The 27,064-nt window shown below is 43.1% G+C and overlaps 1 protein-coding gene across 1 annotated transcript in view; it reads right to left on the reverse strand.

Moving 5' to 3' along the window:
- unc13c (unc-13 homolog C (C. elegans)) overlaps positions 1–27,064 on the reverse strand; it is a gene marked incomplete at both ends in the record, with an annotated part of 246,798 nt that overhangs the window by 101,346 nt on the left and 118,388 nt on the right. Inside the window, 3 exons of the mRNA XM_080787767.1 lie at positions 1,922–2,055; positions 17,315–17,443; positions 21,221–21,310. Coding sequence (XP_080643893.1) covers positions 1,922–2,055; positions 17,315–17,443; positions 21,221–21,310 — 353 coding nt within the window. The remainder of the gene's footprint in view (positions 1–1,921; positions 2,056–17,314; positions 17,444–21,220; positions 21,311–27,064) is intronic.

Here is a 27,064-nt window from a genome sequence, read left to right on the forward strand (position 1 = left end):
AGGTTGAAATAAAAAAAGACAGGGAGCAGAATTACATTGTGTGAGGACACTCCACTTTTTTCTTCTGAAACTGGGATGTGCATATCGTTTTCCTGCTTTACATAATATGAGCTTAATGTGCAACAATTTGTTCTCACTCAACAGTAAACAACGTTTCTAAATTAACAATTTAAGACTCTTAAGACCTTTTTTAACACCAAATTGTCAAATATTACATAGTTGTCAAACTGTGCGAAAATGGACGATTTACAAGCTTAAGGTTTGGCTATTTTCTCAATACTTATCTGTGGAACCGGTCCACGTGCTTGTCAGGGTGTAGAGGTCCCCAGTTCAAATGTGATTATTTTTGGTCCCAGTTTGGGACACGTGTATGTATGTACTAATACTAACACGTGTATGTACTAACAAGTGAGACGCGCAAACGCGTGAAGCGAACGCAGCTCGTGTGTGTACATGTCTGTCTGTCTGTTTGTGTGTCTGTCCCGCTGTTACTGTATATGTGGACCTGGCCCCTTTGGTGCCCATATATGGAGCTGAGTGATTCACAAATCGCTCAGCTCCATATATGGGCACAAAGGGGACACACACACAGACACACAGACAGACATGATCTGCTAGGTCTCATAGTAAGTGCTCACTGAGTTCGCAATAAAGTATATCTCTATCTCTCTCTATGTGGGCGCAATGTGTTACCAGCTGGCTCAACATGCCCAGACTAAGTCACGACGAGTATGTTTTAGGCATTACAATTATTACAACAAGCAGAGAACAAATAAGAAAGAAAGAGCAAGAAAAAAATGCAGTGGGCTGAGAAAGACACACAGGGAGAAAAACTGCAACTAAAAGACATCTCTGTTCGTTTCTGCTGATGCAAGCAGAGCTCGGGTTTTCTTCAAGTCACGTGATGCGTTTGAGTTCATTCTCCTCCAGTCTTCCTCCCCTGCGGTGTGCACGGTGCACCCCAGCCACCCACACAGCTACGTTCCCATGTGTTCATGTACAATAACGAGCAAAACTGCTTGCTACCCGGCAAGACAATATGCTTCAAGTATTGGAAATATAGAGGGTATGTGCGTGACATCATCGTACCTGGAAGTTATGCGGGAACGCCCACTGAGTGGCAAAAAACTACTTTCTGGCCTTGACAGCCCATTCATCCAAACAGAAAAGTCCTGTTTGATTGCATTAAACAATGTTAAACTCACCAACAGCTGTACGAAAAGCTTGAATTATCCTCTTTCTATCTGCAAAGTTTTTGTTTCATGAAAATCCACCATAGAAACGTTATGAGCTACTTTCTGTCAAGAAATGCCCTGCATTTGATAATTTTTCTAAGTGTCAGAGTTTGGAAGTGCTTGTTTTCAATAATACAACATTTTGCTGCCTCACTATGTGACATTTAGAAACAGGTGGTACGCAGGACGGTTGAGTGGTTTCCAACGAGTGCTTCCAAACTCCATGCTGCTCAATGTGTTGCCACTCAGTCTAGATGAGGGGGCGTGTCCTGATGGGAAAATCATGCATGTGCATACTCTCTATTGGGGAATATAATAACAATGCCTGGCAAACCAGAAAAGACAGAACATTTGGAAGCCCTTCTGAGATTGCCAGGACTTTATTTATTTACAGAGGTTGTTGCTTGTTTAACTCAATCAATCTGGGAAAGCATCTGTGTCATCTTTAGAGCATTTCTTTTAGCTATAAGCTACATACGTTTTTCAGAAAACAGTGGTTTTAGACAGTGGTGCTTCTCAAGCAGATGTACCTAAGCTCCCAGCGCGGCACAAAGTGACACACTGCAAGCTTGTACATATGCTAGTAAAATAAATAAATACCCCAGTTCTTATAAAGGGTTATGGTTAATTAATTCAGTCATTATTGCCATTTAATTATGTGAAATACAGTGACACGTTATACGTACTGGTTAATGACGGGTGTGTAACCTGTCCGGTCCTCGTCGATCACAGACACCATGAGAGTGATGAGCTTCGGCCAGAAGTCCAGGTTCTTTATGGACGGACCCTGTTCCTCACGGGGGAGGTCCTGCTTCTTGGCCTGGAGGGGGAGAGGGAGAGAGAGATGAGGGTGTGGGTGTGCTGCCTAAACAGAGATGATGCGGAGTCTACAGCAGTGGTTTTCAACCCTTTTCATGTCAAGGCCCATTATTTATTCTGCATTAACAGCCACGGACCAACATTTGATGACATTTAGGGCCCTATTTTGCGTGTCTTAAGTACCAGGTCTTATTACTTAAGGCGTGGCCAATGCCATTTGGCTATTCTGAGTGGCCAAACAGCATTGACCATGCCTCCAGGTCTTAAGTTAAGTCATAAGACCTGGTTAATTAAGACACGCAAAATAGGGCCCTTAGCCCCCCGAGACCCCAATTGGTGCCATTAGGAGAGATAAGAGGCAAACGTTGATCAAAATAACAATACATTCTCTAATTGTGTAGACTTCTTGTAAATTAAGTAATGCAGGTGTGTTTAACAATAATTTAACTCTTGGGAGCGTAAAATGAAACCAAATGGACCAGTTTCATTTCACTCTCTCAAGAGTTAAAGATCTACTAAGGGTCCATTTAGCTGCATGGGGACCACTGGTGGTCAAATGGCAAAATGTAATGTCTGTGGCCCGGGCCGGCCTAGCGGTCCGGGCACCTATAGGCTGCTAATCCTATACTAGCCTTGACAGCGTGTTGGGGGTTTGACTCCCGATCCTGACGACCGCTGCTGTGAGTCATTCCCCATATCTCTCTTTTCCCATCAGCTTACTGTACAGTGTGTATACAGGGCTTCTTCTGCCTTTATCATTTCATAGTGTACAGTGTACACTATCAAATAATAAAGCCCCCAAAAATATCTAGAGTAATACAATTTTGATACATGTCTGTGTGCATGGCCACAGGATGCACGGGCACGCACAGGAGCTGTACTTCATGTCCTACTGTACATTATTATTTATGAAGCATGGTCTTGTTGTGGTCGACGTGATTCATTTTTAATGCCGTCCTGCAGTAATTGATTTACTTGAACAGAGTCTACCTTGAAGCGTGAATCGGGGATTAAACTTCTCCAACTGAGTTGGAGCCCGCAAGAAAAACGGAATAATTTAACGCACGGCCGACGGCTGTGGATCTTATAAGAACGTTGTATCCCATTGCAACAGCTGAATTGATCTTTTGTCCGACTGAGAGATATAGTTCACCTCTCATCTTTAAAATCCATTTCAACCGTGTCGTCAGTGTCTATACGAACCATGTCAAACTCAGTTGAAAAGATTCGACAACTGCTCGTTATCCCTTCCAACTATAGCCGTCTGTTCCACACTGAGAGCGTCCACACTGAGCTCTCGTTAGCCAACTATCTCCAGCCTTGTTATAGCTGGCTCTGCCCCTCAGCGGAGCCTCATGGGGAAGATAGAGGCGATCAGAGGAGATCCTGCTTCCTGCAGCTATAGCCCCCAAAACCCTGAGACGAGGTGTTAGACTGGCCCTTATATACAGGTGGCTCTCGCACTTTATCACTGCAAGGAGCCCCCATAACTGTGAGAGTGTTACAGACCCCGCACTGGGCAATTTGGAACCCACTCAAGGGCACTTTGAGACCCACACAAGTGTAGAAGAGTGTTTCCAGAGTGAGCCAACATGCACAACAGCAGCACCGTCTGACTCTGTTCGACCAGAATGGAACAGAGCCTTCGTTAGTATCAGTGACGTATTCCATCCTATGCATTATATATGCCTTTGATCCTCCATGAGTCCACACTAAACAAACTGCCACACCTTGATTAATGCTGAATTTAGTGAAGCTCTGATTGACACATGACTGAAGACAAGATGTTTGTAATAAAACTGAACTTAAAAAGTAAACTAAATCACGTTTCATTTTGTCCTCCCTGATACCAATTAATCTCGGTACCTACAACTTGGGAATCGTTCAATACCGAGTACAAATCCAATTACAATTTATAATGAAAAAAAAGAAAAGCTAGAAATTATGAATGACAATTCCATTCATAATTTTTCAAGTGCAGCCAGCCACAAGTTATTACATTAATACTGTGAATATTACAGGAGGAGTATCAGAACAACTCTGGGCTAAACTCTAACGTGAGTCTTTATTGATTGGCTTTTAATTCAGTATACAATACAAGTTGGTTTTCTTTTTATTTATCTTACGGGCTTGTTGCTTTTATTAGTTTACTGTCATGTTCATGTCCCTTTGTCTTTTAAAAAGGCCCTTGTGTTGTCTTACAGTATTTATTATCTTCGATTATGCAACACCAACGGCTGTTTTAAATGTGCTTTATAAATGCATTTCGATTGGATTGAAACCGCACGCACGCACGCACACGGCACCATTGACACATGCTGTGTAGGATCTGTGCATGTACACATGAATGAATGTATGCCCGCCCGTCGCACCAACCAAGACACGATGAACACACACTGGCACTAATAACGTTAACGGTCGTTAATCTGTACACAGTTAAGTTCATGTCAACTCTCGAAAGTATGCAAATGTGACCAAATTGACACATTTGGTCACATTTGCATAATACTTCAAGAGTCAACACACGTTCCTTCTGTGAGAAAATTGTGTTAAAAATGAAGCATGCTCCTATTGGGTATTGGGGTAACTCGCAGCTGCATTATTTAGGAGCCACTAATGACTGCGGCTTGTCACTGAAGGGACGTTGGCGTGGAGGGTTGGGGGAGAGGGAACACGCAACGCAGGGCAATTTATCCTCAACGCTGGGCTTTGAGAAGGTAATCCATTCAGGGGACGAATAGCAAAACAACTTGTGCCCCAGCCACCGGGTTCACAAAAAAATAAAAATAAACACACATTCCTTTGTTTGGGGAGCAAAGGGAAGGCAACACAAGAGCATTCGCTTGTCATGCAAATGGCACGACTCGGGAGGACTAAAGAATTTCATCTTGTGGGAACAGGAGATTACTTTGTATCACTTTGCATTTCGTTGCCGTTTTTGGGTAGAAACCTCACATCTCCATATTTCAACTGTTTGTGTTTTGTTTTTGGTTTTTTTGGCAAAGATGAATGCCCTACTTCGTCATACTACAGTGCTTGATAGAATACTTTATCAACAGTTTGCAGACAGTATAGATGTACACTGTGCAGTTTTACAATAACGCTAAAAGAATAACACAACCACTCCACTGTGTTCCTGTGTATTCAATTCTTAAGACATACAATGCTATACAATGATGCAATAAAAGACAGGTGCTCTTTTATGGTGGTTTTGAAGTCTTTGATGGCTATTGGTAGGGCATCATTTTGTCACAAGGAAATATAGAAAAATAACAATAACCTACAAGCACATTGTGATGTGTTGGAGATGTTTTAAATGAAAGTGGTTAAGTGTGTCTGTGGCTTTTATTAATATTGAACCAATGAACAGTTTTAACAAGTGCTTTTGACCAGTGTTGATTTTGTCGACTAATACTAAGACCCTTGATAAAAAAACGAAATGGAAATTAAATTAAAACTATAGCTATGATGACTAAAACTAAGACCAATACTATATTGACAATTTCATCAACATATAAAAACTAGACTAAAACCTCGGAGGAAAGCCTGGTCTCTGTTCCAAAAGTGCCGTTATGATCCGGTCTGGAGTGGATGATATCGTTATTGTTATGTATTGTTTTGGAGTCATCAGGCAGGAACAATCAAACGGAGCTTCCTTTTCCCTCAATCCGGAAGAATAACAATAAAAGCTCTCGTGGCCTGAAGTTCAGGAAGATTGCTGACTACAAAACAATACTACAACATGAAATGTTGGTGCCCAGGCTAAAAATGTTAGGATAGGTCAAGAGATCCAGTATACATTTATAAGACAAGTCATTTTGCACGTGGTTGCATGCTGAAAAATAGCCGATCTACAAGCTCACTGCAGCGCATCGTGAGCTTGCAAATCGGAAATTTAAGCAAGAGTAAAATCAGTCATTTACGACGGCATCAAGGCCCGCCAAAGTACATTTAGTCGACTAAAATCTTATATTTAGTCGACCAAAACTAGACTAAAACTAAAACATTCCAGGTGACTAAAACTAAAATGAAAACTATCCAAAAGACTATGACTAAATCTAAAAAGTGTGCTGTCAAAATCAACACTGCTTGTGACTCACTATAACTACATTGGATTCATCGGAGCGCACAGGCTGAGCGTTCTCCCATTCCCTGGAAAAGTAGCGATTTCGGAGGACATACAAGGTTCCCCAGCCGACCGCAACGTTTTATTGTGACAATCCACGACGTATATACTTTGTATATAGCAGACGACTCTCTCATCGCTGTCCCTGAGCAGCGCGCCAAGAGCGTGTCCCTGTTGCTGTCAAAGCCCGCCTTCATGAATACATAATCGCTACACTCGAGGTGTCATGCGAGGTCCGCGCGGTAAAGGTAAATCCGGAACGAGTCCCCATGGGTTAGTAGAGAGATTTAAACCGCCATGTTCTGCTCAGCACAGAGAGCTTTGACTTGCATGATGATTCACGTGCACTGGCCGCTTTCTACTTAAGTAAAAGTATCTAATACTGCAATATGGAAATGCTCCGTTTAGTTTAAAAGTACAAAAAGTAAAAGTATACTCATTATATATCGTTTTGAAAATAGCAGATCTCATAGCTCACAATGTGTCGCAACGTTACACACTGTGAGCTTGTAGATCGGCTATTTTCAAATGGCCGAAATGCATAGGGTTAAAGTGGTTAATGTATCTGTATTGTATCTTCAAAATAACTATAGTATAACTAAAGGTTTCAAATGATTGTAGTGGAGTAAAAGTACAATATTTCCCTCTGAAATATAGTGTAGTAAAAGTAGGCCTATTGAAATTTTGCCATACTCAAGTGAAGTACACAAATACCACAAAATTGTACTTAAGTACAGTACTTAAGTAAATGTACTTAGTTACTTTCCACCACTGGCGGCATGCAGCAAGCTGGGCCACTAAGCAGGCGCAAATTGGACTCAAACACATGTGTGGGGCCGTCCGTCACGTACACCCACGCGTCGCTTTACATTTACATTTATCTGGTTTCCAGTTACCCCAGAGAGGGTGTACACAGCACAAAGCACCTGAGCTTTATTTACCCTGCTCTTTACATGCAAACAAGCTATGAGACCAGAAGGATAAGGGGCCGACGAATGATGAATTGATTTCAGGCGATGCCATTATTCAGGTGTGTGTGTGTGTGTGTGTGTGTGTGTGTGTGGGTGCGTGCATGCATGCGTGCATGCATGCGTGTGTGCGTGCGTGCGTGCGTGCGTGCGTGCCTACACGACCCCTCCTTCCTTGTGGTGTTTACTGCAGATGATGGCTGATTCTCTGAGTGGAGGGTCTGAGTTGTAGGCCTATACTGTATGTGTTAATATTAAAGTAAGGGATAATGCATGGCTGAGTGGTCACTGTTTACAGATAAATCCCCTTTCAGGCTGATTAACCACCTCCGACAAGACATACTTTAATACATAAATTCATAAATTGACCCAAAACGACTCGCATTTCCTTTCTTGGTAATGAAAGTATTCCCGTAAGTGTCGCGCTGGCCGGCGTCTGCCCAGCTGCAGCACAGTCGGAAAACAGTGGATTGATCAAAAAATAATCCATTTTCGGGTCTATTTCTCGCTCAAATGATTTCAATAAACATTTTTGAGAGCAATGTTTAGCTGTAAATTACTTTGTGTGTGTGTTTACATGGCTGTCATGTTGGAAACAGCAGGAGGTTGTTCCTGCCCACCCCCACGGAGCGGAGGTTGTGGGTTCCAATCCACCGTGGTGCATCCGGCTTTGTCGGGTGTCTGTGTGAACATAATTAGGCTTCACTCACACCTGCACAACAGATTGTGGTATGGCTGATGCATGAGACTGTTGCAAGCTCACAATGCATTTCCAATGGGAGTCACATGGTCTGACACAAGATTCTTGTTGTATGAGCAGCCGTACAACAAAAATGTTGTGTGAAACCATGTGACTTCCATTGGGGCGGCCATGACACTTACCCATTGTTTACATCTATACCATGCAACATTGTTGTATGCTAGATGTATAGGTGTGAGTGAGGCTTTAGCCTGTGTTCGGGGGAGGGAAGCCGGGCAGTGATATTGGTCATTGCATGTACAGTATATGTACACCTACGGGCTATAAGGGGCGGCGCCTGTCAGCAGGGAGTGTTGGGCGGGAGGAGTATAGTATACGTCCTCCCGGTGGGGGCTCCTCACTGACAGCTGAGTCAGTATATAGAATACTGTAGAACAGCAGTGACGACACAGGAATGTGTGTGTGGGAGGCATTAATTGGCATAACGGCTAAATCGAGGAGAAAAAACGGGGTTGAAAATAATTGGCTACACTAAATAAAACAGAATGAATGAGCCAGCTAAAGGGAAAATAACGCTGCGGAGAACGTATAAGCGAAGGAAGAGAGAGAGAGAGAGAGAGAGAGAGAGAGAGAGAGAGAGAGAGAGAGAGAGAGAGAGAGAGAGAGAGAGAGAGAGAGAGAGAGAGAGCGCGCCATGGGAGTACAGCGTGAAAGCAGGAAGCGTGCTGACGTAGAGAAGGTCACACCTTGGCGCTGGGAATGAGATGCACAGACGTGTGTGTGTGTGTGTGTGTGCGTGTGCATGTGCATGTGCGTGTGCGTGTGTGTGTGTGTGTGTGCGTGTGCCTGCTGCATATGTGGATGTGGGAGGGTGACAGGCCGCTTAATTGGAGATATGAATAATGGAAACAAAAGCCTCAGCAGGGGGTGAGTTAGCTACTGTATGCAAAAGAAAAAACCTATTGTCCCAATGGAAAGTGCGTGTGTGTGTGTGTGTGTGTGTGTGTGTGTGTGTGTGTGTGTGTGTGTGTGTGTGTGTGTGTGTGTGTGTGTGTGTGTGTGTGTGTGTGTGTGTGTGTGTGTGTGTGTGTGCGCGCATGTGTGTGTGTGTGTGTGTGTGTGTGTGTCTGTGCTGCACACACAATCTGGGGTGTGTACATAATTATTTGACTACTATGTGTACCAAATGTGGGGACCAAATTAATGAATGAATACAAAAATACAATAAAATAAAAATGCAGCTCCTACAATTTACAATTTAGGCAGTTAGCAGACGCTCTTAATCCAGAGCAAGTACAACACATGGTACATCAAATACATAAATATTAAGAATCATACGTAAGCTAAGAACCTAACATATATCTATGTGTATGTCTGTAATCCACGTAACTCGAGAACCGATCGCCCCACCGACTTAAAATTTGACACACGTGTTCCACACTCCCACAGGGAGTGCAGTGCCCGGGGGGATACACCGTTGTCCAGAAACACCACAAAAGCCTCTGCCCAGGCTCTGGACAGGGCCCAAATTAGCCAATATTGATCACACCTGATCACCCCTAGATCTCCATATATGGAGCTAGCCTATTCCGACATCACACATGGACTCCATATTTGGTCATGCCTGACAAAGAACTCCACATACAGGCATAACAGTGAACACAGACATAATAACTGGGTGGGGGCATGCAATTCCAACTTGCATCGTTCCAAGTAGGCCAGTGCCCAACGGGCACCGCTCTATGGTCTATAACGAAGCTCCTCACATGATTGTGTTTCTATGGCTTAACCCATTTAGGCAGTTTTTGGTTTAGACTAGTCATTGGTTAGACCAGTCATTAGTCCTACAACTACAACCTATCTCAAACCCTCACCTAAACCTATAACCTCCCACGGGGAAGCACACCTAAACCCAACCTTAACCCATGTCTAACCAATGACTAGTATGCACCCCATTTAGGCCTGACGTAAAAAAAAAAAAAAAAACATTATCTCTTATATCTGAAAGAATATATATTCAAAGATGTGCGCCGCATTTTTACGATTTTTCAAAAATAGCAGACCTACTTTTAGATCTGCTATTTTTCAATAGCTATAAAGTATAACATAATTCTTAGTTTAAAACACCAAAACGGGTTCCCGTTCTGAATGGGTTCTGAAGTGGAAAGGATCCACGGTGGGGTTTGGAATTAATCTGATATTTAGAGCTTTAGTTTGGGTTGGACCTTATGTTTTAGCTAGTTGTGTGCCAAAACATCCGACATGGTGCATCAGAGGGCTGCACTGAAACCCACAATCACCTTGAGGCAGCCTCTCCGTTCCTTTATCCAGTAGGGCTCAGTTAGAGGGTTCTTTTCTGACCCACATTATTCTAATTCTGGACTAACGGGGGGGCTCCGTTATCATTTTGTCCGGCTCTCTGCGGTACCTTTCTGTGGCTAGACTCTGTGTATAGTGTTATGTACACACTGTTGTGTCCAGTTGGTACCTTTCTGTGGCTAGACTCTGTGTATAGTGTTATGTACACACTGTTGTGTCCAGTTGGTACCTTTCTGTGGCTAGACTCTGTGTATAGTGTTATGTACACACTGTTGTGTCCAGTTGGTACCTTTCTGTGGCTAGACTCTGTGTATAGTGTTATGTACACACTGTTGTGTCCAGTTGGTACCTTTCTGTGGCTAGACTCTGTGTATAGTGTTACAGTATGTACACACTGTTGTGTCCAGTTGTCTTTTGGAAAATGTCAGCGTCACGCCAAATCCTTTTTTCTTTGTTTTTACTCCTACTCTTATTTTACTGGTATTACTATAAACCGTGATTCTGGACAATCTGTTACGCTTGCATGTGCTCATCATACAGTACATTGATCAGAAGAGGTAATACATTCAATAAAACATACTTTTTCACTTAAAAAATCTAATAAAAACAATATATACAGTATAGGACATGGGCCGTTTCTTGGTGTTTCCCCCCTAATAAAGTTGTTTTTAATGTGTTGTTTTCTCATGCCCCCCGTGTAAAGTGTCTTTTGATAGGCTACTCAGAAAAGTACATGTTAATGTATTAGTTAGTATGTTAAGTTGATATATTATTAATATTATATGTTCTGCTTTGGCTTAGGGTTAAAAATGGAAACGACTGCAAAAAAATAAACATTTGAATGAATTCAAAATGGCTGTCCAAAAGTGGCGACGTCCTCACAATTATTGAAACACTGCGCGCACACACACTGCACAGTATATGTGCAGTGTGTGTGTGTACATGGTGTGTACACGGTGTGTGTGTGTGTGTGTGTGTGTGTGTGTGTGTGTGTGTGTGTGTGTGTGTGTGTGTGAAGGTTGGTGAAGGTCTCGTCCTCCATGTGCTAAGGAGGCTGTGAGGTATATGCGTTCAGCCAAAGCTGTAAAGTCCCGACGGCCTCCATTATTCTCCTCACGTGCACAACGTCACACACACACACACACACATTGTTATAGCGGTGATTAACTACTGGCGCCGCACTGTCTTCAAACAAGTCAACAAATCAACCTGGTGGGCAGCAACCCCCCCCTCCCCCCCCGAAGCCTCCAGCAACGACCACTCACATCCCTCCAGGCTGGAGGACGTGTACTCGCTTAACCTAAAATACTGGAGAAGCATATATACCGTAAGCATATTTCGCGCTAAAAGTGCCACATTTTGCACAGGTGCACTGTAGGGTATGCTCTAATGATTTAGCGAGGGGCGCCCGGACCGGCGACCTTCGGGGTCGCCACAGTGGGGAAAATCCATATGGCCGCCATTAACGACCTATATGAGGTAACTAGGGATACACCGATATGGAAATGATCTGATACCGATGTTGAAACAATTTAGCCGATAGCCGATACTGATACCGACATAATGTTTATTGTTTTTATTTCCCCCTTTTGTGCCAGAGAAACAAATGCATCTTCAATGCAATAATTAAATGTGACCAGATTTGACTGAGAGACTGCCATCGCGCAAAGTCCAGCTTTTCACAATTTTTTTTAAATGAGTTTATAGCACAGGCAGACTCTTCACATACTAGAGCATAGCTGAAATCGACATGTAAATATGAAATAAATGCCCAAACATGTAGCTAGGTGTAATGTTAGAGACCACAGAAGTGAACCTTTCAAGCCTGTTTTCTCAACTCGCTGTTTTCTGCAAGACATTATACTCTATAAGCCATATCTCCAAAACTGGTGGGTCAAAATGAACAACCAATATGTCAATTTGAAGCTATGATTCCCTGCTTTCATATGACATGAAAAAAATGAAGATTTAAAAAAAAATCCAATGGCAGTCCCTCAGTCAAATTTAGTCACAAATGTTCAGAATCTACAGCTTGGTAGACTACAGATAAACCAACATAAAAGTAGCAGATCTACAAGTTTGAAACGCGGCACGTTTTGAGCTTGTGATCTGATTTGAATCCAGATTTGAATCCTGAACAGTTACAGTTTTGGACTATATGAGGTTTCCACCCGACAAGAGACTAAATGGAGGCTGCAGTTTAGTCGCGGTGCAGCCGACAGCAAGAAGAGTATAGTAGGGGTTATTATTATTTACCACAGTGACGACCACTATACGCCAGAGATACAAGCAGTTAGCCCTCATATTTGGCGCTTCACCATTCATCATTCCTGGAGGTGGAAGCTGATGGGGAAGCACTAGCGTTCACGTTCACTTCATCAATCTACTGTGCAGCGTGACGATGGCAGTCTGCACCCACACTCTGAACGTATACAATGAATGGCGTTGAGCCGAGCGTCAACGCGTGACCAAATTCCTAAAAACCGTGGCTGGTGGTGACGGACGGGGGGCTGGTTGTGGCGATCCGAGCCACAGCTTGGGAAGTAACCGAGTATACATTCACCCAAGTACTGAACAGTTAAGCACATTCTGGGCAGGGACCCCTTTTGGTGTTTTAACTAAGCATTATGTTATACTTTAGCTATTGAAAAATAGCAGACCTACGAGCTTGTAGGTCTGCTATTTTTGAAAAAAATCGTGAAAATGCGGCACAAATCTTTGAATATATATTCTTTCAGAAGACTTTTTTTGGTATTTCGTCAGGCCTAAATGGGTTAAGCACAATTTCACTTTCCGTTGCTGTCGGGCAGAAACCTCTTATCTCCATATTTTTTCTCGTACATTAAAAAGCCCTACACTTGATCATGCTATACGGTGTCACACGAAAGCATCAAAAGTAGCAGGTGTTTCGCGTCGTGTTTCGAGCTACCGTCGATCGGCAACTTGTGCTATACTAGGTTTCCACCCGCCGGAGACAAAACACACACATTGTGCGCTGCATGGGGGGGGGGAACATCCCCTCTGAAAGCACCCTACTGCACACTGAGCCAAGCCCAGTATTTGGCAGTACGAATTCATTTTCTTTTTCTTTTTCATTCTTCTTATCAGGCAGCGCCGCTTTTCCCCTGCGGGAACGCAAAAGGATTTGAGGCGGATTCCTTTTTTATGCTCCTGTATTCTTCTCCTTCGTGTAGAGATAATACTCCAGCAAGCATGGCTGAACCACGCATGCATGTGTGTACCGTACGCATTGGCGCATGAACACATGCACGCCAGTGACTCCCCACCCGACCACCTCTCCGATATACACACACTATTCAAAACTCAATTGCCTCTATTCATCTGTCAACTTATGCGCTTTTACATTTCCATAATGTGTGTATACGTGTGTGCGTGCGTTTCCGACGGTCGCATGGATGCGGAGCGGTTTCCGCTCGGAGAGTCCCTGTCATCGTCATCATCAACATCCTGTCACAAATTGCTCTCTCGTCCTAACACACGCGCGTTCGACCCGTTCCATCTTCATTCCGCCTCCTTTTGCGGTGGCGGAAAGTCTAGGCATCTCACAAGACACCTATTCTCTCAGGCTTATATGGTAAATAGTTGTTTTTTATTGTTTGTTTTGTTGGTTGTTCATTGTTTTTTGATGTAAAGCACCTTTGGGTGTGTAGCCTCAGGTCTCAATGAGTAAAACAAAAAACATATCTACTGTCTACTTCTTCTAAAACACCCTGCAGCCGTCCTTCTTCCTTTCATCCACGTTTTCCAGACCACCACCACACTTTTTAAGTCCTTTAAGGAGGAGCGGTTAAGCTGAATAACCCCATGCAGCACATGGTATTAAAGCCCAGGCATGTGTGATGGCTCCTCCGTTATGTAAGTCACTATACCGGTCACCGCCGACCCCCCCCCCCCCCCCGGGGGTGTTATCACCCACCGCCGTCGGCCTATGGCCCGACCCCGTCACGTACAGTGTCACCATATAACACTCTCTCCCACACAGTACAGTATCCACTCAGCGGGTCCCTGAATGTCACGCCGCTGCCAATGTCACTGTATATCTGGCAGGTGTACTGTATGAATATAATGATGAGCAGCTCCACCGAGGGCTGCTCCGGTGGGGTGGCTGGAAAGTGTACTGTATTCAGTCAGTGGTGGGGAAAAGTTATCAAATGTATTACTTATTATGCAGTGAGTGAAAGTATCAATAGAGGGTATATGCGTGTGACATCATCATCGAACCCGGAGGTTATGCAGGAATGCCAACTGACTGGCAAAAAAACTACTTTCTGGCCTCGACAGCCCATGCATCCACACAGAAAAGTCATATCTGACTGCGTTAAACAACGTTAAGCTCACTTTGCATGTTGCTTTGACACTCAATTTGCCACTCGGTGTACTATTCACTTTAAGCATGCGCATAATGTACCCTCTATACTGCAATGTACAAATACTCTGTTACAAGTAAAAGTCCGGGATTCAAAATTGACTTGAGTACAAAAGTATTGGTATTTTGTCCTTTTACTTTGTCCTTTTATTTTAAAATAATGTAAGACAGGTGTTTTTTCTCGTGCGTCGTGGCATTCCTTTTCGGGTTTATGATCCGGTCGGGAGTGGATGATATCGTGACGTCATGTTGTAGTCATTGTTTTGTAGTCATCAGGCCGGAACCCTCTAAACCTGGACTTCCTTTCCCTCAACCTGGAAGAATAATACCTTCCCAATAAAAGCGTGACTCGCACTATGCGCCGCATCAAGGCTTTTATTGGGAAGGTATTATTCTTCCGGTTTGAGGGGAAAGGATGTATTCAGGTTTCCGGCCTGTGACAATGACTACAACATGACGTAAGATATATCAGCCGCTCGGACCGCTCCCAACCGGACCACACAGCCTTAAGTAACACAAATCAGGCTTTCCTCCGACGTGGAAAGACTATGGCGACGCGAGGTCAGCGGGGTGGTGTGGGGGTGGGGTGTTGTGGGGGTGGGGGGACGCTGATGGAGAGGCTAAGGCTGGAATGGACGAGGGCTACGGCGAAACGGGCAGACGTTAATTAGCGAGAGCGTCTATCTATCCGGCCGGTTAATTGCTTACAGCCCCTCGGGCTGCTTAAACAGAGGGAGCTTATTATTCAACTTTGGTGAGCGGAGGATCGCACTAGCCGTTACGACCTGGAAAAAAATAAAGACATTATCATCCCTCCTCCTCCTCCTCTTCCCCCCCGAGTGGCGGCGGCCATGCGTTCTCCGTTGAGAAGAAGGTCTGTGGATAATCTGCAGGGCTGCATGACTGTGTGTACTCTAAAAACCCATAATGACCGTGTAATGATGTGTTTTGTTGTGTGTTGTTGTTGTTGTGTGGGATTGTGTCGGGCACTGATTGAGGCACGCCCATGTATGGGCATTCCGTGGTGGCACTGTTCTTCATTTTGTACCGGTGTTGATTCCGTCGACTAAAAACCATGACGAAAAATATTCGCCGACTACCTTTTTTTCATTATTAAGCTATGATGACTAAAACTAAGACTATATTGACACTAAACACTAAAACATTCCAGCGGTGACTAAAATGTATGTAAAACTAAATGAAAACTATTCAGGAAACTCTGACAACACTGTTCTGTACGCGGTGCACACACACACTGTCTGTAGCTTGATTACAAAAACAGCTTTTTTTCCCCCCCAGGAAGCAATAAAAGAAAGAAACTCAAACAAACAATGAAGGTGACAAGACGTTTGCAGCGACATCATCATCTCCCGTGATTGCTTTCAATGACTTTCAACTCAAAGTTAACAGGACACACTGCAAAGTGGCAAGGAAACTAAGCAATTTGAGTTTCACACTGTTATTACAGAACATTAGATTAACCACTAAAAGCTGCTATAAGCAATGATGTGTCAACATTTTAATGACTTTGTTTTTTTATTCATTTTTTGGTATTCAGACAGCCAGCAATGAGTACAACGCTCCCAAAATAAATGTAGTCTCCGTGACAAATCTAGGGGCCGCAATCTGCATTCAAATATTTTCCTAGAGGCTTCGTCATTGGTCGAAAAAAAACCCGGTCGAAATTACTAACGAATCAAGAAGTAGACAGGCAAATCAACCAATGACAAAGCTTCTAGGAGCTTTGTTTGGGGAGCGTTTTACCCATTGCTGGCTGTCTGAACACCAACAAATATATAAATAAAAAGGTCATAACATTTTTGACATATTATTGCTTATAGCAGCTTTAAGCCCTATTTTATACAGTGGCTATTCTTTGTTGATCGGCTATTTTCAAAAAGGTATTTTTGAAAGGTACAATTTTGAAAGATTTGAGTACTTCTACTGTGATACTGCAAGTATATTGTCTCTGCCGCGTGGAAACCACATATTATACCGAATATGAGACGACTCTGATTATAAGATGACCCCCATTTTCCACTCATTTGTGGAGAAAGACATTTAATTGAATGTCAAATAGTCTAGACCCCGATTATAATACGACAACCGTTTTACTGCTGCTTTTCAGGATACAGAAATAATAATCACACCTGTGTGAAGAGAACGGTGGAACTATACTGTAATTGTAAACGGGTGCTGTAGTCAGTGTGAAGCTCAACAGCAACCCTTAGATCCACACAGACACTCGTGCTGAAAAAGACTGGTGTTACACTAAAAACTCAGCTTCCCATCATGCACCTGTGCACAGTGTGAAGCTAAACAGCGCCACTTCCTCACCTGTTGGTACCCTAAACAGACATAGGGACAGACAAAGCTACGTGATGGAGACGGCGCATGCCCACCGCTCAAAAATAGCAGATTTACAAGCTCAAAACAAGCTTGTGGACCTTTGATGTGACGCTGTCGTCTGTTTACTTGTAACAGACCTGAGTACTTGTTCCAGCACTGTTGAATAGCAGTGCATTTACTCGTAACTGACCTGAGTACTTGTTCCAGCACTGTTGAATAGCAGTGCATTTACTCGTAACTGACCTGAGTACTTGTTCCAGCACTGTTGAATAGCAGTGTATTTACTCGTAACTGACCTGAGTACTTGTTCCAGCACTGTTGAATAGCAGTGTTTTTACTCGTAACTGACCCGAGTACTTGTTCCAGCACTGTTGAATAGCAGTGAGTGACACAGACAGCTTGTTTGTTTACCTGGTCCAGCAGAGAGTTGTACAGTTCATGGCAGTTGTCAAAAATGTATCTGTAGGTCGAGTCCAGACACGCTTTCACACATTCCTTTACGACATGGCTGGCTCTGGGAGGGCTCTGCAGCTCTTGGACCTGGTCGCACACACGCGCACGCACACGCACACACACACACACACACACACACACACACACACACAGGTTTGTATTATTATTATTATTAATAATATTTACTGTAGGAAGACAATTCTATGAACCTCTAAACGCCTCCTCCTAATCCTAACCTTAAACTCAATCATTCCCTTAATTGTACGCCCGAACTCGAAAAAGTCTTCTTTCAATCATGAAAGAAACAAACTAATTCTTGTGAGTATGCCGGGGCAGTGGTGCAGGGCTATACATTGCATGCATAAAGGCCCTAACAACAAGTATAGTTACACATAGTACACACACCTACACATGTAGCACATCTGTGCAGCACTAACGTTCAAGACACTCGATCAAGCACATTTGCGTCAAACGCACTCGAAGAGCACCATCCGCCACACCCTTAAACTAGCATGTGTGTATGTGCTGAATCCACCGTCTGAGAGCTATCCTTGAAATATTCATATTCATAACCGATCCGCCATCTTACTACTGTATACCTCGTGGACAAACGCAGCTATTCTCTCCCCTGCATCTATTATGTACACATTTAGCCTCGCTCAAGTATTTCTGCTCATTTCACGGCGTATTGTTATTATCAACGGTATATGAGCAGCCCAGAACCCTATAGCAGCGAGCGAGTGGTATGTGGTGTATTGTGTGTGGGGTGTATACGGGTGAAAACTAAGTGAAGGCGCTGGTAACGCAAAGTGACGGCCTTCATTCCTCGGCTCACAGCTGCCATCTTAGCTACGCCTCAGCGCTCTGGGTTCCTACGCGGCCCACGTGAGAGAGAGAGGGAGAGAGAGAGAGAGAGAGAGAAAGAGAAATACAGAGAAAGAAAGAAAGAGAGAGCGATAGCGGCGCCCAGAGCCCGGCCTATACCCACTGCGAGGAAGGAGGAGGAGGAGGAGGAGGGGGAGGAGGAGGGAAGAGAAAGCGATAAAGGAGTATACAGAGTGCAGTGAAAGGACATTTAAAATGCAGACTTTAATGCACATACATGCATACATGTATGTTGTTGCTGTCAGGCAAGAAACCTCTTATGTCGCATATTCAGACTTTTTTTTTGTGGAAATGAATACAAGTCCTACTTGATCACACTACAGCGTCACACGAAAGCGGATCAAAATGTTAATGTTTTTTTTTATTTCAATGCTGAAATGCAACCGTTTTGGACATTTTCCACCCGACACAGACGATGTGCATGTGTGTATGCACGATTGCACGTGTGCCGTGCAAACATTACCGGACGACATTATAGTATCGATTCATCATGTTATATATGTTAGATTTTTCATCAGATCAACAAATCAATTATAACCACTTATGTCCTATTTTATACTTTGTCATTATAATGTGAAAACAAAAAAAAAGGCCGATCTACAAGCTCACATTCCAAAACTTTTACTTTTCAGGATTCAAACCTAAAACGGCAAAGGTTTTCATGTTTTTGTTTGACGGTGGCAGTATGATCAAGTCGGATGTAAAATGTACAAAAAAATAAATAAATAATAATGCACAAAAAGTATGGAGATAAGAGGTTTCTGTTGGACAGCAACGGTATACACTATCACCCAATCAAGGGAATGTGCAACAACAAACTATAATAATTTCCATTTAGTATATGGATGGGGATCATAAAAGGGATCAATGTCCATATTTTAAGTGGGGTGTTGAAAGTGACAGAGTTTATGGTGTCCGCCGTGATGGTGTGGATTGATTTCTTCCAAATGAAAGGTTCCAAACAAAAATCCATCTGGGTTTCATATGCTTGATATTGATCAAAAGAGAATTTCATGGCCATGACCATACAGTATTGACTACAGTCAAAACAGTCATAAATTATGTCAGTCACCAGTGGAAGAGAATAACGGTTTTTTTCTTCTTTTTTGTTTTGGTCGGGCAGAAACCTCCTATCTCCATATTGTAACTTTTTTTTTCCTCTATAAATTATTACAACGTCAAACAAAAGCATCACTTGACAGCTTTTGTATTCTAGTTAATTTGCGGGTTTTGATCATCATTATAAAATATGCATTAACCAATGTGACCTGTATCCTATACTGTTCCGACATATAGAAGAAGTAGTTTGGTACCTTAAGTACATTTTTACGTTTGTACTTTCACTCTACTACTTCACTAGTATTGTTGATATTGGGACGGACGGACGGACGGACGGATGGACCGACAGACAGACAGACAGACAGACAGACAGACAGACAGACAGACAGACAGACAGAATTACAGACAGGTCTGGATAATGAGCGGATCTGACAGCTGCTTTCTGGAATGCATATATTTATGCCCACATTGTGTATGTAGAGGAATGTATGCAAATTGTACAGTATGTATGCAAAGGAGTCTGATTAGTTTTTTTGTCCGTGAATTTGGATTTAATTCTGCAGTATTTGCAACTGATCCAAAATAGTCACACAAGCTCTTGAAACCCACAGAGACATATCAACTTTCACTTTTTATTTAAAAAAAATACTTTGCAGATCGGACATTTTTGCTGCCGTTGATCAGCCGTCATTATCAAGAAACAACACCCCGCTGAATTCAGCGATTGACCAATCAGAATCAAGCATTCAACCAAACCATAAGGAGTGTCATAAGGAGATTTAACCCATTTTGGGCGGGAACCCCTTTTGGTGTTAGCATTATGTTATGCTTTAGCTATTGAAAAATACAAGCTTGAAAAATCAAAGAACGACTGACATAGAAACATAGCCTTTTTCAGAAAACTGTCAGGATGTAGAAGACATTTTTAGAATCTGATCAGGATTCTGCCCGACAGCGAACTACATGTGATGCGAAAATAGCAAGGACACAGTGGCACTGAGGACCAGGAAGGATACATGCATGCTAGACTAGTCCATTCTGACCTGAGATCAGATTCTAAAAATGTATTCTACATCCTGACACTTTTGTGAAAAAAGCTATGTTTCTATGTCAGTCGTTCTTCGATTTTTCAAAAATAGCAGATCAAGCTCATAGCGCGCCACTGAGTGGCGCGCTACAAGCTTGTAGATCTGCTATTTTTGAAAAATCTTTCAATAGCTAAAGCATGACATAATGCTAACACCAAAAGGGGTTCCCGCCCCAAATCCACTCCACGTTTTATTACTATTAATCTGTTGCCAAGAAACGTGTGCTAATAATACGCATGCCCGCACATTTGTATCATACAGTCAGGTGTGAGGACATCAGAAATAGCTCAATATACAGTAGCTGGAATTTGGCAGAAAACTAGCAGATCCAAGATCCAAGCATGTGCACGCATGATATTTCCCGGGAGACAGCACTGCCACGCAAATGAGTATGAATAAGAATGAAATAATGAATAATGAATAAACAGAATGAAGAGGACCCCGTGAACTGGCTCTGTGAACCGGAAGAAGTAATCAGCTATTTCCGTGGCACAGTCGATCACCTAATAATGTAGTGTTAGAAACGCTAATACTAGGGGTGTAACCAATATAGTAACATCGAAAAATCTATTTTAATTTCAAGACTTTCAGTATATTGAAATGCAAACTCATAATGTCGCATCGTTTGACTTTGTATTCAGGAGTAGCCCGATTTGTACCCGTTTTGTACAAATCGCCACAACTACTCAACGCAGCGTCCGATTGTGGTGAAACTGCACATGCTTATTCCCACTAGGCTTTGGAAGAAATGACCGTTTTCAAATCAGCCTCATGGTGGCGCTACAACAGGCCAAGCACACACACACACACACACACACACACACAACAGTACCTTCATCCGGAAGAAGGTGATGCTAGTCAGTAGGTCCACGGTGGACTTCAGGTCTTGGAGACGATCAGTATTTCCTGCTGGGAAATTATCCTGCAAAGGAAAGACAGATCACACACTTATGTTATAATAACTACTGTACACAGTACTATGAATTAATGCACACACGCACGCACACGCACACGCACACGCGCACACACACGCACACACAGACACACACACACACACACACACACACACACACACAAAGAAACAAACAAACGCGCGCGCGCACACACACACACACAGTAGCCCACATTATAGTGAATACTTATGAGTACAGATACATGTTTTGTTCACATCTTTCTGTAAAAGTGCATTTTAGAAAGTCATTTTAAAGAAGACAAAGATTTGTTCAAGCAGCAAGGACAGCTCTGACTTCTGCCTCCAGAGCTGGGGCTGTGCATGAGCTCATGAGGGTGTTAATATCATCTCTGTCAGGTTAGAAACCTCATATGTCCAAAAGAACTCTTACTTTTCAGGATTTAAAATTCAAAAGCATCAAAAGTAGCTCAAAACGCGTCGCTTCGCACGACGTTTCGAGCTTGCAGATCTGCTACTTTTGTGCGACACTAGCGGTGTGATAGAGTATAGGACAGAGATCTATACAAAGAAAAAAACAACACAAAAAGTTAACCCATTCTGTACGGGAACCCCTTTTGGTGTTTTAAGCATTATGTTATACTTTAGCTATTGAAATGTATTTTAGAAAAATCGTGAAAACGTAGTACAAATCTTTGAGAGCGAACGTTTTTTTAAACCCAATCTTTGCTTCTGGAGGATCCCGACACAACATATTTTCACATGGGGGGCCGGTGGCGGCCAATTACATCTGGGGGGTCCGTGACATGATCATGTTTGAGAACGACTGACACATAGAAACATAGCTATAGAGGGTTTTTCAGAAAACCATGTCTGGATTTAAGAAGGCATTCGTTTAGAATCGCCCCAAACAGGACAAAATATGGAGATGTGAGCTTTCATGCCCGACAGCGACACATACACATACATAATGTATACATATACTGTGTTTACTATGCATAGAGCTGGAGACCAGAGCGTACCTATATATCTGCTTGAGAGAGCCCCCCCCCCCCCCCATACCCACCCCCGGCATCACGTCCCCGAAAAACCCCACCAGGCATTGATTAGGGAGCGGACGGCCAGCAATCATAACTAAGTGAGCGTCCGTCCTAATCGTTAAGTGGGCGAGGGGAAGGCGAGGCCGCTTGCTCTCTCTCTGCTGATGAAGGCCTCGGTATAGCCCCGGGGCCATGAAGTCATCAGGCTGCTCAGAGCAGTGTGACGGGGGGGGGGGGGGGGGGGGTGGGCATATAAACGCAGACAGGCCTGAGGACAGGCCATCACAGCCCCCCCCCCCCCCTATACATTATATATATCCCTATTCTTCTCTCGCCGGACAATCACTCTACCTCCCCCTCCCCAGCTCCCCCCCCCCCCCCCCCCACACACCACACACACACACACCACCACTAAATGTCGACGACAGAGGGAGCAGAGCACCTGCAGGTAAACATCTGGGAAATAGAGCCGTTAAAAAAAAACACACACACGCACACGCGCGCACACGCACACACGACATGGAGTTTGAAGCTATGACCAACGACCAAAAGCATACTTGACAAAGACCTCACTGTCAAAACGTCGTATGTCCTCCTGCCTGCTGTGTGTCGCCGAATACAAGATTCTTTGGAGCATTATAGTGAGTTGGGAGCCCCTGCTCTTTTTCTACATTGTCTTGTTTTGACAGTTTGGCTCAGCACCGAGAATGGAGGATGTGCGTTACATATCTTATTCCCCTGCAACGACATGAAACTCCCGGGAGAAATAATACAACAATGGTGCCTGGGCCGTGGCTCAGCGGTCCAGGCACCTTGGCTGGTAATCCAGTCTGGCAGTGTGGCCGCGGGTTAGACTCCCGATCCCGACGGCCTTTACTCCATGTCTTCCCCCCCATCTCTCTCCCCATTTCCTGTCAGCCTACTGTCTGTCCCTCCATAAAAATATATAAAATAAAGGCGAAAGCCTTTATAATAATACAACAATGTGCAAACACACAACAGCAAGATTTGTGAACTCTTGAGACAAAAGAAGGTTAGCTAATGGAATACAACCACCCTAAGGACTACTATCTGTACCAAGTAGACCTACTGCACATGTAAACAGAGCTGCTATATACCTTTACACACATCTTAAATCAGAGGGGTTTTCTTGCTTAGTATTTAAATAGTCTTGAGATAAAAATATATACAGTATTTGTCCCACGCGCCTGTTGAACCGTGCACGCTCAAAAATGACATTCTTCTTGCTCACACAGTGTCTCTCAAAAGCTCTCTTGATTCTCATCATAAGACTGATCCTCACTTAATGGCAGGACATGCAGTATATGTTCCGCTTCGTCCCCTAGAGTATACATGAAAGTATTCACTTGATATTCTTGGGACTGTTTGTCCAGGCTGGATGCCATTCTGAACCTTTCAAAACGCCTTATCCATTTAGGCCATTAATTTGCGTCAGTAAAGTCAAACTTGCCTGGAGGAGTAATCTGGACACTGCTCACTGGAGTCATTGCAGCTGGAGCAGCTTGTGCTGCTGGCGCCACCACTTGGTTATCTCCGTTTTGCATCTTTCAGCTTTTTATTTTATTTTAATATTTTTCAAAAACTTTTTTTTTTTAATGTTTGTTTTTCTGTCAAAACCTCCCGGCCGTCGTTTTCGTTTCGTTCCGACGTCCCTCTGTTCACTCAATGACTTGTTATGGCTCTCCTCTGTAGACTATATGCACTGTTAGCTTAGCCCCAGTTAGCCCACAACATTAGCCTCTGTTGACTGACACTTGCCACTCGCTCCGTCCGTTCCTCTTGCAGACTTGCTGTAGCGTTCCACTTCTCACTCGGAGGCAGAAGACTTTCAGACACTTTCCTAATGCCTACTTTATTCTGACACCATGTTATGTTATTATCCTAGTCTAATAATAACGAGGCAGAGGGTGAGGTGTATAGTTCAGTTTACTTCAGTAGCGCATAGTAATGACGTGACATGATACACTCTGGTGTTCTGTATATCGAGCGTTCTCATTGGCTCTTCAGTGTTAACCCTTTACACAACAGTGCCTGCAAACAATATTAATGCTGCTATTTGTTTCAAAAAAGCGTTACAAAACCCATGTATAACATAACGATGCAATGTAAAGCTCTGTTTACAAAATGCTGTACCCCCTCTAACTGTACTTTATGTTCAACTGTTTGTTGAGGGGCGCCTATGTCCAGCTTTTAGTGTATGTAATCAAATCTTTGTCTCAACAAACATTAAATGCCATTGACAATGAATGGACAATGTTTTGTGTAAACAAAAAAACATTGCGTAATAACACACACATTGATGACGAAGGTGAGGACGCAAATTGTGATTGGCCGGAATGAGATCATGTATGATGATGTGCGATGATACGAGCTCCCCTCATTTTATTGTATTTTGACACTTGCTTTGACAAGGTATAAACGTATGCTTTCTCATGCCAATAAAGCTCCTTTGGATGGAATATCAGTCAACAGGGAGAGAGAGAGCTCTATTCTGGGGGTTGGTCAATGGGCACCATGCGCCGGACAATGTTTGCTTGAGTGCCAAGGAGAATGATGAGGAGGCAGGGAGGCGTCTGGTTGACTGAGGCAGTGGTTTTCAATCCTTTTCATATCAAGGACCATTATTTATTTGGCATTTGAGCCACACAGACCGCCATTTGATATAGCCTCTCAGGCCCAAGACGTAGAATATTTCACAATTCTTGGATAAGACAACAGGCAAAGGATCGAAATGACAATTCATCCACGATCTCTAATTTAGCAAATGAGGTGATGCAGATGTCTAACAATAATGTAACTCTTGAGATTAAATTAAACCAATTTTTCATGTTATGCTCTCAAGAGTTAAAGATCTAATATGGATCCATTACCAACTCTAGCTGGGGACCACCTGGAACCCCCTCAAGGACCACTGGTTGAAAACCACTGGTCTAAGGGTACAGTATATGTTCATTCTGTCCTCCTGGTATGAATTAAAAAAAAGCACTGTCTGGTGCTTTTTCGTCTGGAAAAATGAAAAATGGAAGGGATTGTGCGACGGACATTCCTTTTCCATAACAATGCACATACAATTTAGAGAGACCATCAGCTCGGACTAGTAGCTCTGCATTCGGCAGTATTTTTGCCTCGTGTTTTGTCTAATAATTTTTCCTACTGTACCGTCGTGGTCATGACCATGACGAATAGCAAGAGGAGGACATTTGCACTAGCTTTGTCTTTTTCATTGTTTTATAGGCGGAACTTTAGGAGAGATCGAGTGCTGGTGGGAGGAGGGCATGATAACATTAGATTTTTACAACAGATGCATTTTTTTATACATGTGAATGGAAACGATCCTAGACAATAAGTCTCTCTAAGCGACTACTTATTATGCAAAGATAATTTCTAATATCTCAAATAAATACATAACTATGATCAGGCGATCATGTAACACAGTGGTTTTTAAACCTTTTCATGTCAAGGACCACATGTATCTGACCGTGGACCCCCCCCCCCCCCCCCATCATCTCAAAGATATTTGGCGCCAGGGAGTCAGAGACCCTCCAGAAGATTTGAGTTAAAAATGTTCACTTTAAAAATATATACATAATATTCAAAGATGTGTTCTTTTTGAATAGCCAACAAGTGTCTTGAGACAACTTGTTGTGTTTTGACACTTAAATAAAATAAATTTGAATGTACTTTATACCCTCCACACCAGTCTACCTGGCCCTATGTAGACCTGCCCAAAACCAACCAGAATCCTCTATGAGGGTCCCTGGAACAACCCCATGCCCAAGGACCCCTGAGGGTCCCGGGGCCCTACTTTTATGTAATGATGGTGACAGACAGGCCTGTGTACTGTACTGTAGCCTACTGTATGTGGGCTGAAGGCCACACCCAGACCCGGTGGTGGATGAGAGTGCTTTTTAAAGCTCATTACTTGAGGCTAAAGCAAGTGGCACTTTGAAGACCTGTTGCAGAGAGAGGTGCTGAGGCAGCAACCTCCTCCGACACCACCACAGCAGACATGATTTATCATGATTAGTCAGCCGATAAAAGAGCAGCCCCATGACATGTTTTTCCATTTCTACAAAACTTTAAAAAAATAAATAAAAGAAAAAAACTATTCTCAACTTTTGAATGTGCGACCAAAGGAGAAAAAAAAGTGCACAGGCCAGCACCTTTTAAAAAGTGTCCGTCTTTTTTGCGTCATTTCTCATCGCTTTTTACAGTAAAAATGGCATGGCAAAGATTTTATAGCATGCCCTTGTTGAGGAGAATGAGAGTGGATGTGGATGGTGGCTTTAGGATTGGTGATTCAAAACCACACAGCCAAGACCACTCACCATCTACTGGGGGCTGCTTGTCCTTAGACACTATGATTAAGGGCACATAACGGGTGCAAATTCAGAATGACCGTGCTGTGGCGAGCATAAAGGTAATCCAAGCAGACATTTGATATGCAGTATTCTGTGCTGGCTGATGGGGTGTGGGATCCTTTGGTTTGCTCTTTTGCTTTTAGTAAGATGTGCTTTTCTTTGACTCGGAAAACAACTTTTATTGTGCCTTTTACGTGAATGAAATAGTTGTCGTAGTCATCTCTTTTATTACCTTTTGTGCTATAGACTAGAAAAATAAATAGGATTTATTTTTATGGTTATAATAAGCTTCATCTCTCGAGGCTCCAATCTCCTCTGAACACCATGGCACACTCGTATACTAA

Source organism: Protomyctophum bolini (assembly GCF_963924005.1).
Source record: "Protomyctophum bolini genome assembly, chromosome: 1".
Lineage (NCBI taxonomy): Eukaryota > Metazoa > Chordata > Actinopteri > Myctophiformes > Myctophidae > Protomyctophum > Protomyctophum bolini.